This window comes from Hipposideros armiger, unplaced genomic scaffold, assembly GCF_001890085.2.
Source record: "Hipposideros armiger isolate ML-2016 unplaced genomic scaffold, ASM189008v1 scaffold_40, whole genome shotgun sequence".
NCBI lineage: Eukaryota > Metazoa > Chordata > Mammalia > Chiroptera > Hipposideridae > Hipposideros > Hipposideros armiger.
In genome coordinates this window covers 1,755,196-1,768,072 of record NW_017731390.1, presented here as the reverse complement: position 1 = coordinate 1,768,072, position 12,877 = coordinate 1,755,196, and the positions used below count along the sequence as shown (strand labels likewise).

Sequence of the window (12,877 nt, the reverse complement as noted above, 5' to 3'; positions counted from 1 at the left end):
CTTTAAGGTCACTGTTAGGTCCAGGAAGCCCTGGTGTGTATGTGTGGTTGGGGGCAGGGCCCTCATATGTGCAGCTCTGTCATGGGAGATGGTCCTGGGGGAGCCTCCCATGGAAACGGCTGCCCCCTTGGTACTGCCTGTCTGATCCCACTTGCTGGTCAGCTCCTAAGAGCCCTCTCCCATGTCCCATCCCACAGCGGTGGCTGCAAGTGCTGAGGGTTAGGGGGAAGGGGGCTGGGTCAGGGAGAAATTTTTGAAGGATGCTCATATTTGGGGCCAGGAGTCATGACCATTAGAGAGTTAGGGTCAGGTAGGCAGTGGCTCTGTAGGGCCTCTAATATTGTTCTAAATAAAAGGGTTGGACCCACGTATCCAGCACGCATCAGGAGCAGGAATCCCTGCTGCTTGTGTTCGTGCAGATGAAAAAGGGCGGGTGGTGGTGGTGGCCATGGCCCCAGCAGTCATGGTGATGATGGGGATGGTGGTGACAAGTATATGGCTGTCGTGGTAGTGATGGAGAAGACTGTGGGAGTGGGAGTGATGGCAGTAGGAGCTGTGGTGGTTTTGGTAGTGATGCTGGTGTCACTGTGATGGTGGTCGCAGCGGTGCTGGTTTTCGTATAGGTGGCTGTGATGGTGACAGTGGTGGTGATTGTGGTCATGGTGGTAGTGCCAGCCAAGGAACATCCTGATCTCAGCTGTGCTATCCATGGTATGGTGAAGCCAATGTGTCACATGATAAAATAATCCTTCACATCAAATACCTAACACACTAGAACACCAGCTCCATGAGGGCAGCTACTATTGCTTACTGCTGTAACCCCAGTGCCTAGAACAGTGTGTGGCATATAGCAGGTGCTCAATAAATATGTGTTGAATGAGTAAAAGGGGATTGAGTCTCTCCTCGTGATGAACAGTTACCTCATTTGTTCTTCATCCTGCCCACTCAAGATAGGATCTTTTTTTAAAATTCCCATTTTATAGATGAGGAAATTGAGGCTGAGAGAGATGACATAACCTGCCTAAGACCACACAGGAGTAAGCCATGTGGGGGTGGGTGGGCTGTGGATGCATTGATAGCCAGGTCTGTCTGAATCTCAGTTCAGTGCTCTTTCCTCTACTCACGTGGCAGAGCCACTCTCCCCACCAGCACTCAGCATTACTTTGTGGTCCTGTACGTGGGCTTAATCATAGAAATACTGCTAATAATAGTAACGATGCTGTTTGTAATTGTTCAAGTAAAGCTTAAATGATCAAGACCATGGAAATTATTAATAACCCAGGCCCAGCCATGGTAGTGTGGGTCATATTAAATCGTGGTAAGGTGGATAACCTTGGCAATAATAGTAACCAGGATGAAAAATTAACAACAGGAGTATTTAAATTAATGCCACACTGTGGATACCCTTGCTAGTAAGCAGCTCCATGCTGCTGTTGTACTAATGTTGCCCCTTCCTGTCTTCCATGAATTCAGCTGAGAGGAAAGGCAGGGCCATAAAAGCAGCGGGAGTGGTCCCTGTCCAGGACAGAATCCTCAGGGATTTCTGAAGAGGGGCTAGCTGCCTGGCCTCTTATGCCCAGCCACCGAAGTGGTGGCCCATCCACATTCATGCTCAAGGTCACAGTGATGTCTACCTGTCCTTTCTGGGGCTGTCCCTTGGACTTTATTAGTTGTATAGGAAAGAAATTCACAGGGCAAATTTTCCCCATATGAAAGAATGAATTAGCATCAGCTGATCTAGAAAAACACCTACTAGCCCTCTTCACAAGTGTACTGATCTCTCCTTCTTCCTATAATGTGGGAGGGTAGTGCTATTTTTTTCAAAGTTGAAACTGAGGTCCACGCATGGCCAAGATCAGAGTACGGGACAACCTTTGTGGCCATGCCCCCACAGCTCTGTGCTCCAGGGTCTTCATGTCTGGGAACCAGAAAAGGGTAGGAACAGGCAAGGGTGAGCATCAAAGGTGGGGGGTGATTATGCCTCCCTCCAAAAGACTGCTTGCATGCTTGCACACTCCCTGGGTTGCTGGGCCTACGCTTTGGACCTGCCAATTTTTCTAGGGCTTAGTGAGTGTGAGTTGCCTACATTGAACATGGATGGGCACATAGATATAAGTCCATCTAACCACTTTTCCACGTAGTCCCTCCTACAGAACTTTATTGAACACCTACTGTGTACCAGGCATTCAGATAAGAAAGCACAGTGCCTTTCTGCGGGAGGCTCCTTAGCTAACAGACACACTCACAGTCTAGTGAAGGTATATTGTTGATACATCTGTGTGTTTGTGTATGGGTGTAAGTATGTGAGTGTGTTCATGAATGTGTGTGTGCACTTGTGCAAGAGACCATACATGTGAAGCTTTGTGTGGAGGTGACTGTACATGTACACGTGCATGTGTGTAGGTGAGTATGTGTTTGAGCGTTATGACATGTGACATGTGTGTTTGTGTGCTTGAGTGTGGAGGTGTACACGCATGTGTGGAATGTGCAGGTCTATATGAGGGTGCTGTGGGCATACATGGTGCGTAAGTACATATATATGTCAGCTTGAGAGTGTGTGTTTTCCTATATTTTGTGTGAACACTTGTGACTCCTAAAACCCATCTTTTGAGAGTGCAAATGATGTCTGGACAGAATCCACCTTGAATGTCCCCGCTGCACACCCTCAGGGTCAGGCCACTGGCTACTCCTCTCTTTCCTTCCCTCTAGGCCTTTGCACTGGGAAGGGGTAGAGGTAGGGGTACGGTATGGACCCAGAGATGAAGGGCGGGGCGGGCAGTGGCATTCTTGCTGAGAAAGGCTGGGTAGGGAGCAGGGCACCAAGGAAGAAGCTGAAGCCTGAGGCAGAGGAAGAAGGGCAAGAGGTGACTCCTGCGGGTGGGCCCCGCCGGAGGGCAACGGGAGCAGCCCTGGTCCGGGGCGCACAGCATCCCGGACCGACGCGCCCTGGCGCGGCCCGGCCTCTGGGTCCCGGGGAGAGGTGGGGGAGAGGCTCTGAGGGCCGGGGCGCGGGCCAGGGTGCTGAGAAGCGGCAACGGAGCGAGCGGGCGCGGCACCCCGCACGCCCTCCCTTCCCCTCCACTATCCTCCCGGAGGCGGCAGGGCGGGCGGGCGCGGTTCCGGGGGTGGGCGGGGAGGAGGCGGGGCCGCCGCACTGGCTTCTCCCAGCCCCGCCTGCCCGCAGCCAGAGGGAGCGGAGCTTCGGCCAGCTCCGGGGGGCGGGCGCTGGAGCGCAGCGCAGCTCTGTCCGTCCGCGGAACGGACTAACTGGAAGCCGGGCGCTGCCGCGGGAGGCGGACGATGGGGGCAGGTGCCGCCGGATGCGCCATGGACCCGCCGCGCCTGCTGCTGCTTCTGCTGCTCCTGGGGGTGAGTGCTAGCCGGAGGGGAGCCCGCTCCTTTTGACCGGACCGGAACCCCGATGAGTTCAGGTTTCCCCGAGGGAAAACAGAACAGAGCGTTGGGGTCCCAGATGCTGGGGATGGATGGCGGGAGAGGAGCTCCGATGCCAGGATCCACGGAGGAGCGTCTAGGGTTGTCAGGGCCAGAGGCGACCCTGAGATCCAGGGTAGAGATGCGGGCAAGAGGGGCGCACGGATGCGGGTACTCGGGTACCACGGAGGTGTGTGTGTGGAGGAGCTGGGAGGCGTCTCTGAGGAGGGGGCCCCGGGGCTCTCGGAAGCTTGGGTTCTTGGAAGAGGACGCTTGAATGCCGGGATCTCGAGGCGACTTTCTCTCTAAGCATCTTGATTTCTGGAGGGTCGTGGGACGGAACGCAGGCTAGAGAAGGAGGGGGAATGAGACAGGGACTAGAGATGTGAGGGGCGAGCGGAGCTGGGGTGGGAACCAGAGACGTAGGGATGGAACAATAGGGGAGGAGGTTGGAGAGACAGAGGGAACCGGGCATCGGACAATGAGGACTGACCAGACAATGGGGGGGAGGGGCGTGGGAGGGAGAGCTTCGGGAGTGGGGGGGTCTGTTGAAGAGAGAGAAGTGGATTAGGGAGAGCAGAAAAGGGACGACGGCGAGGGAGGCAGAGAGATGGAAGTAAAATGAAAGAGGACGGAGTAGGGAGAGCGGACCCGAAGGTGTTCGGGGGCCCCACGGGTCCGCTGAGGGGCCACGGGACGAGAAGAGAGCACAGAGGCACGGACGCTTCCCGCGCCTGTCGCGCGCTCTTTCTAGCGGCTTCGCCCAGTCCGGGAATTGCGGGCTGGGAATCCAAGGTTGGGAATGGAGCGCCCATTTCGCCGGGGCGAACCCTCTTCCCCGGTTCTCCTACGCCCTGCGAGCTGCTAAGACGCGCTTATTCTAGCTATTTGAAGCAGCGCGGCGGACCGGAAGGGATGGAGCTAGTGTCGTCTGACCGGGCCTGGCTGCCGCCAAGTCTGGGGGTGCAGGACGCGCCGGGCGGGGAATGTCGGGGCAGCGCGCAGCCCTCGGCGGCGCAGGCGGCCCGCAGGGGGCGCTGCGGTGCGAGAGTTGTGCTCTCCGCAGCTGCGGGAGCCGCTGGGGCTGCGTGCCGGTCCCCCATTAAGTTAAGTGACCCGAGCGCAGAGCTCACCCTTCGCTCTGCTCCGGCGCCCAGGCAGGTTGGGATTCCGCCGGCGCCCCTCCCGGCTTTCGGATGAAGACGCTGAGCACCGAACGAGATACAGGCGCGCAGACGCCTCGGACTGCGTCTCGGCAAAGGACTGCGGGTCCTCTTAAGCATCTAAGTCGGCCCGGTAGTTCTGACAAGATATTCAGGATATGTGACCTGGTGTGTAGCCAAAAACAGAGTGCCTTGGAAGGTTTGGCTGTGGAGGAGGTGTCCTCACTCTGCCTGCCATTTCCATCTCTCATTCGCGCCCCAGATCCCGGTTTTACAGATAAGGAGACTGAGGCTCTGAGAGTTTAAACAACTTGGCCAAGATCCCACAAGCAAGTTGAGCCAGAGTCCTAGCTAGATTGCCCCTCACCTGATTCCCAGCTACCAACTCCCCGCACCTCTTACGGGGGCAGCCTGTGTTCCAGGTCGGAATAAGAGCCGCGTTTGTCGGTGGGGTGGGCTTGACACCATCCCGAGAGTCAGGCCATTGGTGGAATATGGGAGCCGGGTGGGCAGAGACCCTCCTCGGGCGCTGGCCCCCTTTCCGAAACTCAGCCCAGGTTCCCTGGAGCTGTCGGTACCTGTGGCTTCGCGGGGGGATTTGGGAGTGATTGCGGGCACGTCTGCTGACTAACGCCGCGGGGTAAAGATGCTTCTGGGCCGGGGTGGGGGCGGGGCAGTGGGACTGGGGCCGTCAGTAGTGCGGATCCCGGAGGGGCGAGGGAGTGGGTTCCGGACCCGGGTTGGAGAGAGTGTTCCCAGAGTGGAGAAGAGGCGAGGAAGGAGGGGAGCTGGGCGTGGAAGGGCTGGGGAAGGTGGACCCCGCGCGGAATCTGCAGTCTGCAGTCTGCAGCCCCTGCGGCCCTCGCCTCCGCCTCGCCGCTGCTCTGTACCGGCTGGCTCTGCGCATCGCGGCGCTTCGAGTTCTTCCTGGGCCGCGGCGAGAGAGTGCTGAAACCAGAGCGCGTCCCGGCGGGTCGGCTGGCGGGCCGCGCCGGTAATGGAGGCACTTTGTCATTCAGACGTCTGTAACCGGAGCCGCGGGGCTGGCTAATGCGCCTAATAGGGATGCAGCTAGGGCAGCAAATGGGAGGACGCGAGCGGCCGGGCGGGGGAGACGGCTTCGGGAGCGCAGGGGTCTCCACCCGGTTGTACCAGCCCAGTCCCACTCACGCGCCTAGATTCTTCCTTGGGGGTACCGGGTGGGGAAGCGGAATAGTAAAATTAGTTGAGTGCCTACTATGTGCCACGCACTGCCCTGGGTAATTTCTCTTGCGTTATTTAGTCCTTATAAGGTCCCAGCAGAGAAAATCTAGTTATTCACATTTTACAATTGAAGGAGCTGAACCTCCCAAACTTGCAGGCGCGAAACCAGGCTCCTCCATTTAGTAAGTGGTGGTGCCCTGGGAACCTAGGATGCTTGGCTTGGAGCTTACCCCATCTCCGTATGCAGCCACCACTCCACCCCCTTCTAGATCACGGAGGGACATGTGGCCCTGAACCACCAGTAGCCCTGGAGATTAGATCAGTGTTCTATGCCCTTGGCACCACAAATTTGGAACCGAGCCCCTCCCCCCCTCCCCGCCCCACGCAGAGTCCCTGTCTCCCTCTCAAAGTCTTCATCTAGCATCATCCTCAATAATTACCTCATGTCTCCTATCCCAAACTCAACCTCTACCTAAAGGGGTGGAGGGCATGTGCCTCCCCTGGGTTTACATCGACCTCAAAACACCCCCCACATATTGGAAAACTCTCCAACCCAATGGTGGTCGTTAATGGCTTCATTCACCTAAGGAGCCTTTTGCTGAAGCTGTTGTGCATGGCTAGGATTCATCACACTAAAGCATTCAAATAATTTTAAATTCTTGCTACTATTTGGGTATGTTTTCTATTTTGCCCAATTAAAAAAATTTTTTTTAAAGATTCTTAAGTCAATTCATTTACAGGTACTTCCACCTTAGTTTTTTGAAAGCCTTGAAATGGCAAAAATAAAAAGATTACAAACATTCACAAAAATGGGGTGAAATTATTCCATCAAACTGGAAATGAGTAAGTGTAATACATGTAAATGTCAGTCAACTGCATCTATCATTTTGGTAAATTGATCATTTTGGAGCAATTAGCCTGGATCCTGGTCATTTTGCTAGGCTTCCCAAGATTGCCCCCACTTAATCCCATAGAGGGTGTGGCAGGGACCATGCATCAGGCCACTTAGCAGAACGACCTCTGTGGGCCTCAGTTTCCCCAGCTGTCAGGGGATGAGGGCAATTCCTCAAGTTTTTCTCCCTCATCATCTTGGCTTCTGGAGTAACTGTTTGGAGTGACATTTCCTCTCACTTATGGGACTGGGACTCCCCGTAGAGGTCAGGGACCATGTCTCATTAGAAACAATGCTCAGTTTGTTTCAATGCTCACTAAATAATTCTTGAATTTGTTAACTTTAAGTAGAGCAATTACCCATCCTCCTTTGGTCTCCATGCCCTCCTCGGACTCCCTGGTGGTTAAGTCTTTCCTCATATCTATCCTGCCCCTTGTCTCTTTAGATGGTTTCCTCTTTTGTGGGATGGCTAAACTCTCCCCTCCCACTACCTCCCACCCATGCTCAGCAGCTCACTCTCTCTTGAGACAAGATACTTGTTTGATACTTAACATTTATTGAACTCCTACTATACACCAGACAGATTTGCATAAACTATTTCATTTAATTTTCACAGCAACCCTGAGCAGTAGATACTACCAACCCAATGTTTTAGGGGGCAAAACTGAGGCTCAGAGAGACTGAGAATTTACTTAAGTAACATACTATTAAGTAGCAAACCTACGATGTTTTGAAATAGGAAACATAAACAAGCACAGGAAACACATGGTCACTAATTACGTGGCCTGGACTCCAAATGCAAGACTTGGAAGAAACCAGAGGACCACAGGCTGCAGCGGAGAGAGCAGGCTTTGAAAAAGAGGGGCTTGCACAAGGCTGTCACTCCACCCATGACTACCATAGACAGACCTCAACTATCTGGAGCTCAGGTCTCTACTTACCTCAAGTAACCGGGATACAGACAAAAGCCACAAAGGAAGCAAGAAAGACCTTGGAAAAGAGAAAAAAAGACTCCCAATGTGTATGAACACCTTGCTCATGCATTTAATGCTTACAGCAACTCTATGAGGCAGGTACGGTCATGATGACCTAATGATGAAGAAAGACACTGAGACACAGAGAAGTTCAAAACCCAGATTACCTAGCACTAAGCGATGAGCTAGGATTCAAAGCCATGGAGGCCCCCCGAGGATGAAGGAAATGTAGCTCACACTTTTTACTCAGAGAGTTGCCCCCTCCTGGTTCAGATACTACTTACACTCATTTTATACACCTTCCTACTAAGACTAGTTACATAGTTTCTAAAGATTCAATTAGACCTAATAAATTAGAATGGAGAGGCCGCTGAGGTCGCACTGGTAGCAGCAAGAATTGACAACTCTTATCTTGACAAGAAGGGAGGAGGCTGAAAAAGTATTTAAAAAAGTTGACAGGAGAAGTCAGAGACAGAAGTGAGGAATTTGGCATAAAGAACACAAGGGCTTCACTGAATTGCAGCTCAGAATAATCGCTGGTGTAAATACTGAGTCTCTGAGTCATGAGGAAACCATGAAGATATGTTCCAGAGTCAGAGAAGGGTGCAGCCACCATGGTTAAAATGAAAAACATTAGGTGATTATAGCTGCAGAGCCTTGACTTTCGGGAAACTCAACTATCCAGAAGTCATTCCCGGAGTTTGTTAATTGAGGTCAGATCATATCTTCATATTCTTAAATTCCATAAGCACATACGTTGGGTCCCTACTATGTGCCAGGTACTGTGTCAGGTGCTGGGGCAACCACAGTCCCGCCCTCAGGGAGCTGAGAGTCCAGTGGGGGACTCAGTAAAGTATCAGAGCAGACAAGAACAGTCCATAGGGAGAGCATGGAACAGGGCAGCTCCGCCTGATCTGGGAATGGAGGGGGACACAGGCCCATTTCCTTGAGGAAGTGATATTTAAGCAGAGCCCTAAAGGATGAAAAGGAATCTGAACAGACCCTTCTGGAATCCAGCTAGCCTCCTGGGGGAACTCCTGTATCTGGGACTCCCCACTCCCTCACCCCAACCCCCCCACCCGCCGAAACGCCAAAGCTTCTGGTTTGCAGATGTTCCCAGCATTGTGTTCCTGCCACCTGGGAGGAGATGGTCGTGACACCCAAGGTCCCCTTCCTGTGCTACCTACACCTTCCCTGCTGGTCCCCTGAGGACCATAGGCAGCCTCCTAGACTGAGCCAATCTGTCCATCCCCCCTGCCTCCACCGAACCCTGGCGAGACCTCAGGATATCTTAAAGGACCGGAGGGAAGGGAGAGTCGTTGACCGCGATCTGGTCAATGTGGAAGCAGAGGAATGTCCAAAATGACCATTAAAACTTCCCTCTGCTCCCATGACCCGAGAGCCCATACTTCCTCTTGGCATCAAATGGGAACTGCATGGTCTGGGGCCAGAGAAACAGTCTTGGGAGTTTTATTAGACATGAAGTTTTTTTTAAGGAACAGAAATATAAAGCAAGCTGCCAGCAGCCCCTCCCTCTAGGGAATCTGGTGCTAAATCGTTCCATCCATGAGCAAAGATGCCTTGGCGGCAGGAATCTGACTCCCCTTTCCCCTGGTTCCAGCGCCATTCCCACTGACTGCATGGGGGGCAGGCGAGGGGGCGGCTGATGACTGGAAATCAAACCCTGGTGGAGCAGGGCTGCTGGATGGTGAGAGCAGCCACTTTCTCATCATTGATAACAGGCGACCCTTTCTCACATCTTGGTACCAGACTCTTGCCGATTGGCTGGTCTTTGCTCTGCCCTGAGCAAATCTTCTCTATCTGTGCAGAGAGATGAAGACTCAGGGAGGGAGAGCAAGGTGGGTCAGAGCTCCTAGTGCAGAGTCAGGTTTGAACCCAAGATCCCACCCCTCTGCCTTCTTTCTTGGGCATAGACTCCTCCCATTTGGTATTTAATATGTGGAATGATAGAAGTAAGGACCTGGAATAGGGCCCTGCTAGCCTTTGTTAGAAAAAGACTCCCCTCTGGGTAGGTGCAGCCCTGCAGGTGTGCAGCTCAGCAAGTGGCATTTGCACTAGATTTCAGCTTCCAGTTGCCCCCTTGGCTGGGAGCCCTGTGCGAGCTGCAACCTGTCCAGCTGTTCATGATGTCCTTGCCCAAAGGCCCTCTGGGCCTCAGGCTACCTTCCCCATGTGGTGTATCATTGAGATTACAGGAGTTGCTGTAAGCCCAAAATGAACTTTGCAGAGGATCAGCATGGGAGGCTGTGACCTCACACTTCCAATAGCCTGCGGGGGTGCACTGTCCCCCACTGCCTTTCTTCCTGCCAGCTTTGATGTGTCTAATGCCTCCCTGGTGAGCTCATCTGGGCCCAGGTGTTTCCAATAGAAGGCTTTAGGAGGGGGTGTTTGAACCCTTGGAAGACTCCCCTCTCCTTTCTTTTGCCAGACTGACCTTCTGATCTCCCTCCACCCAGGTGTCACTTGGAGGTGCCAAGGAGGCATGCCCCACAGGCCTGTACACCGACAGTGGTGAGTGCTGCAAAGCCTGCAACTTGGGCGAGGGTGTGGCCCAGCCTTGCGGAGCCAACCAGACTGTGTGTGAGCCCTGCCTGGACAGTGAGTATAGGGTGGCAGGTGGGGAGGGGAGAGAGGAATGGAAGGGAGGAACGGGGAGGCGGGGGGCAGGACTGGAGAGAAGCATGCCCAGTAGAGGCCTTACAAGTACTCTGCCTCCTGGCAGGGTGTCCTGCCCACCACTGTATGGGCACCAGAAGTGGGTCTGACCCAGGATAGGAGGCAGAGAGGGGAAGCTGAGAATGGATGAGGGAGGAAGGGGATCTGATCAGGGATCCCCAGGGGAGCCCCTTCCCAGCCCCTAAGCAGAGAGGCCTGGTAGAAGAGTGTGGCCAGGTGGGAGGAGTAGCTAATGCTAAGACCAGCTAAAAATATCATCTGCACTGCAAAATCAATGGCTGCCACTTACCCTCGGTGTGTTTGCGGGGAGGGGAGGAGGATCAAATCCTGGCTGCCCTGGAGACTGACCTTGGGGGATCCTGGAAGGGTGTGGCTACCCCTCCCCGCAGGCCAACTGTTCTTTAGTTGTGAGCAAAGAAACAGACCTCTCAGGAGGCAGCACGGATGAGGGCTGGAGCTCTATAAGGATGTCCTTACTGTGGGGTGATGTCAGGTGGGGGAGGGGCACCGGTCATTCCTCCCTGGGATATCCTTGGGGATATCAGTTGCTGTCTTCAGGCCATGGGCTCCGTCCCCTTTTCCTGACCCTGCCCAGAAACCTTTCCTCACTGCCAACAGTCAGATCCTGCCTTCTGCCTGGCATTCTACGCCCATCTGGAGGGCTTGTGGGAACCATACTCAGATTATTCTGTAATCATGTGGGGAATGATGGCATAGGGACGGGGCACTCTGAACCCATCTGCCAGCCTCGTCTTACCTCTGGATGCCTCCTCACCACCACCATCAACACATGGGCACCTATCCATCCTTCAGGCAACCTCAACTCATTGGTGTCCCCAAACACACTGGTTTCCTATCTCTGTGCTTGTGGATCCTATAACTCCATCGGCCAACAGAGGGATGCCTGCAACTGGGTGGGGTGACTGGACATCCTGTAATGCCCTTTGCCATCTGGCCACTGGCCCTGGCCCTGGCCTAACAGGGTTTCCATCTCAGGGAAGAGTGGGCTAACCATCGGCTATGCTGGGATCTACCAAGTTTGCCTCTCCTATTTCCTCAACTCCAGCCCAGGGCCTCTGCTTCCTGGATCCTAAGTCTCTCAGGATGGGACACCACTCACCGAGAAGTGGGGTAGAGGGACCTGGGAGAGGGAGGTTCTGGCATCTCCAGGGGAGGAGAGGGGAGGCAAGCTCAGAGATGTGGCAGGAATCCTCCCCCCCATTTCCTCCCTCTGTTCTCCTCCCCTTCCCTCCTCCCCTCCTCCTTCCCACCAGCTGCCATAACAGGCCGCCTTTATAGGCTGCCTTTACAAGCCCACTTTATGGGATGGAGACCCCAGTGGACTTTCCCTCTATCCTCAAAATGTTTCCACAAGGAAACCCGTTAAGCTCCTACCTTCATTCTCTGCCAAAAAGGCCACATTTTCCCACCGCTAAAACCCTCTCCCCGGGGTTTTCTGCTAATTTTCTCATGGGCAGGGCTCTCTCTTACCCTCCTGGGTGACTAGATCCACCCCTCTTCCCCCACCACATGCCAACCGGATAGGAGCCTCTTGTTTGTATACTAGGACATCTTGCCTAGGCTGTTAATGTTTGGAAGTCCTTTTTGCTGTCTGACTATATTCCTGCTACTGAAGTTCACCACACTTATCATTGCCCACCCCGTGGGGCCCAACCTTTATAGGATCCCTGTTGTGTGTCCAGTGTTTTACAGTGGAATTTCATTTATTCACCACCACAACCCTGTGAGCAGACATATCATTCCCTATTTTACAGAGAAAGAAAAAAAGCTCAGGGAGATTAAGTAAAACACCCAGTCACCCAGCTAATAAGAAGCAGTTTTGAATCCAGATCTGCCTGATCCTTAGGAAGAGAAACACAGGGGCCCCTCTGCCAGAACTGACTGTCGTTTCTTCTTGTCGCCCCCAATGTCTGCTCCTTTCACTTCTGCCTGTTTTTGCTTCTCTGTCTACCCCCCACGCCCCAAGATAATGAGCCAGTGCTCCAGCTTGTCACTTGGCGCCTTTAGAGAAGGTTAAGATCGGACCCCACAACAGGACTGATTTCCCTACTGTGGGACCCTAGTCTCTCTACTTCTGCTTCCACATTCTGAGCAATCCCTCCTTCCTGGGTTCTCAGGTGGCTAAATCCATGCTCCTCCTGCCATTGGAACAAAGCAGAATACATCCTCTTCGGTTCCCGTTGGTGCGGGTTCTCCACCCTGAGCTGGAAGGGGTGAAGATCTGCTCTGTGCCTCTCCCCTCTCTGTACAAGGCAGGGTGTACCCTGGCACCCCTGGTGTCCTTCCCCTTATTCTGGAGCTCACATCCACTCATTAAGAGCGTGAGTCAGGGGCCGGCCGAGTGGCGCGATGGTTGGGAGCTCGCTTGGGATGCCGGAGGGCCCCGGTTCGGATCCCACATGTGAGGGCCAGTGACACTGCCCTCCGCAGCTAAGATGCTGAACGGCGGCTCAACCTGGAGCTGCCATGAGTCGCCGGCGACGGCGTGGGCTGCA

At 53.9% G+C, this 12,877-nt stretch overlaps 1 protein-coding gene across 1 annotated transcript in view; it reads left to right on the top strand.

Annotated features, from left to right (window-relative positions):
• The first annotated feature begins 3,186 nt into the window (after positions 1-3,186).
• Positions 3,187-12,877, top strand: part of NGFR (nerve growth factor receptor) — a 22,097-nt gene continuing 12,406 nt past the window's right edge. Inside the window, exons 1-2 of the mRNA XM_019638450.1 lie at positions 3,187-3,369; positions 10,142-10,283. Coding sequence (XP_019493995.1) covers positions 3,301-3,369; positions 10,142-10,283 — 211 coding nt within the window. The 5' untranslated portion in view covers positions 3,187-3,300. The remainder of the gene's footprint in view (positions 3,370-10,141; positions 10,284-12,877) is intronic.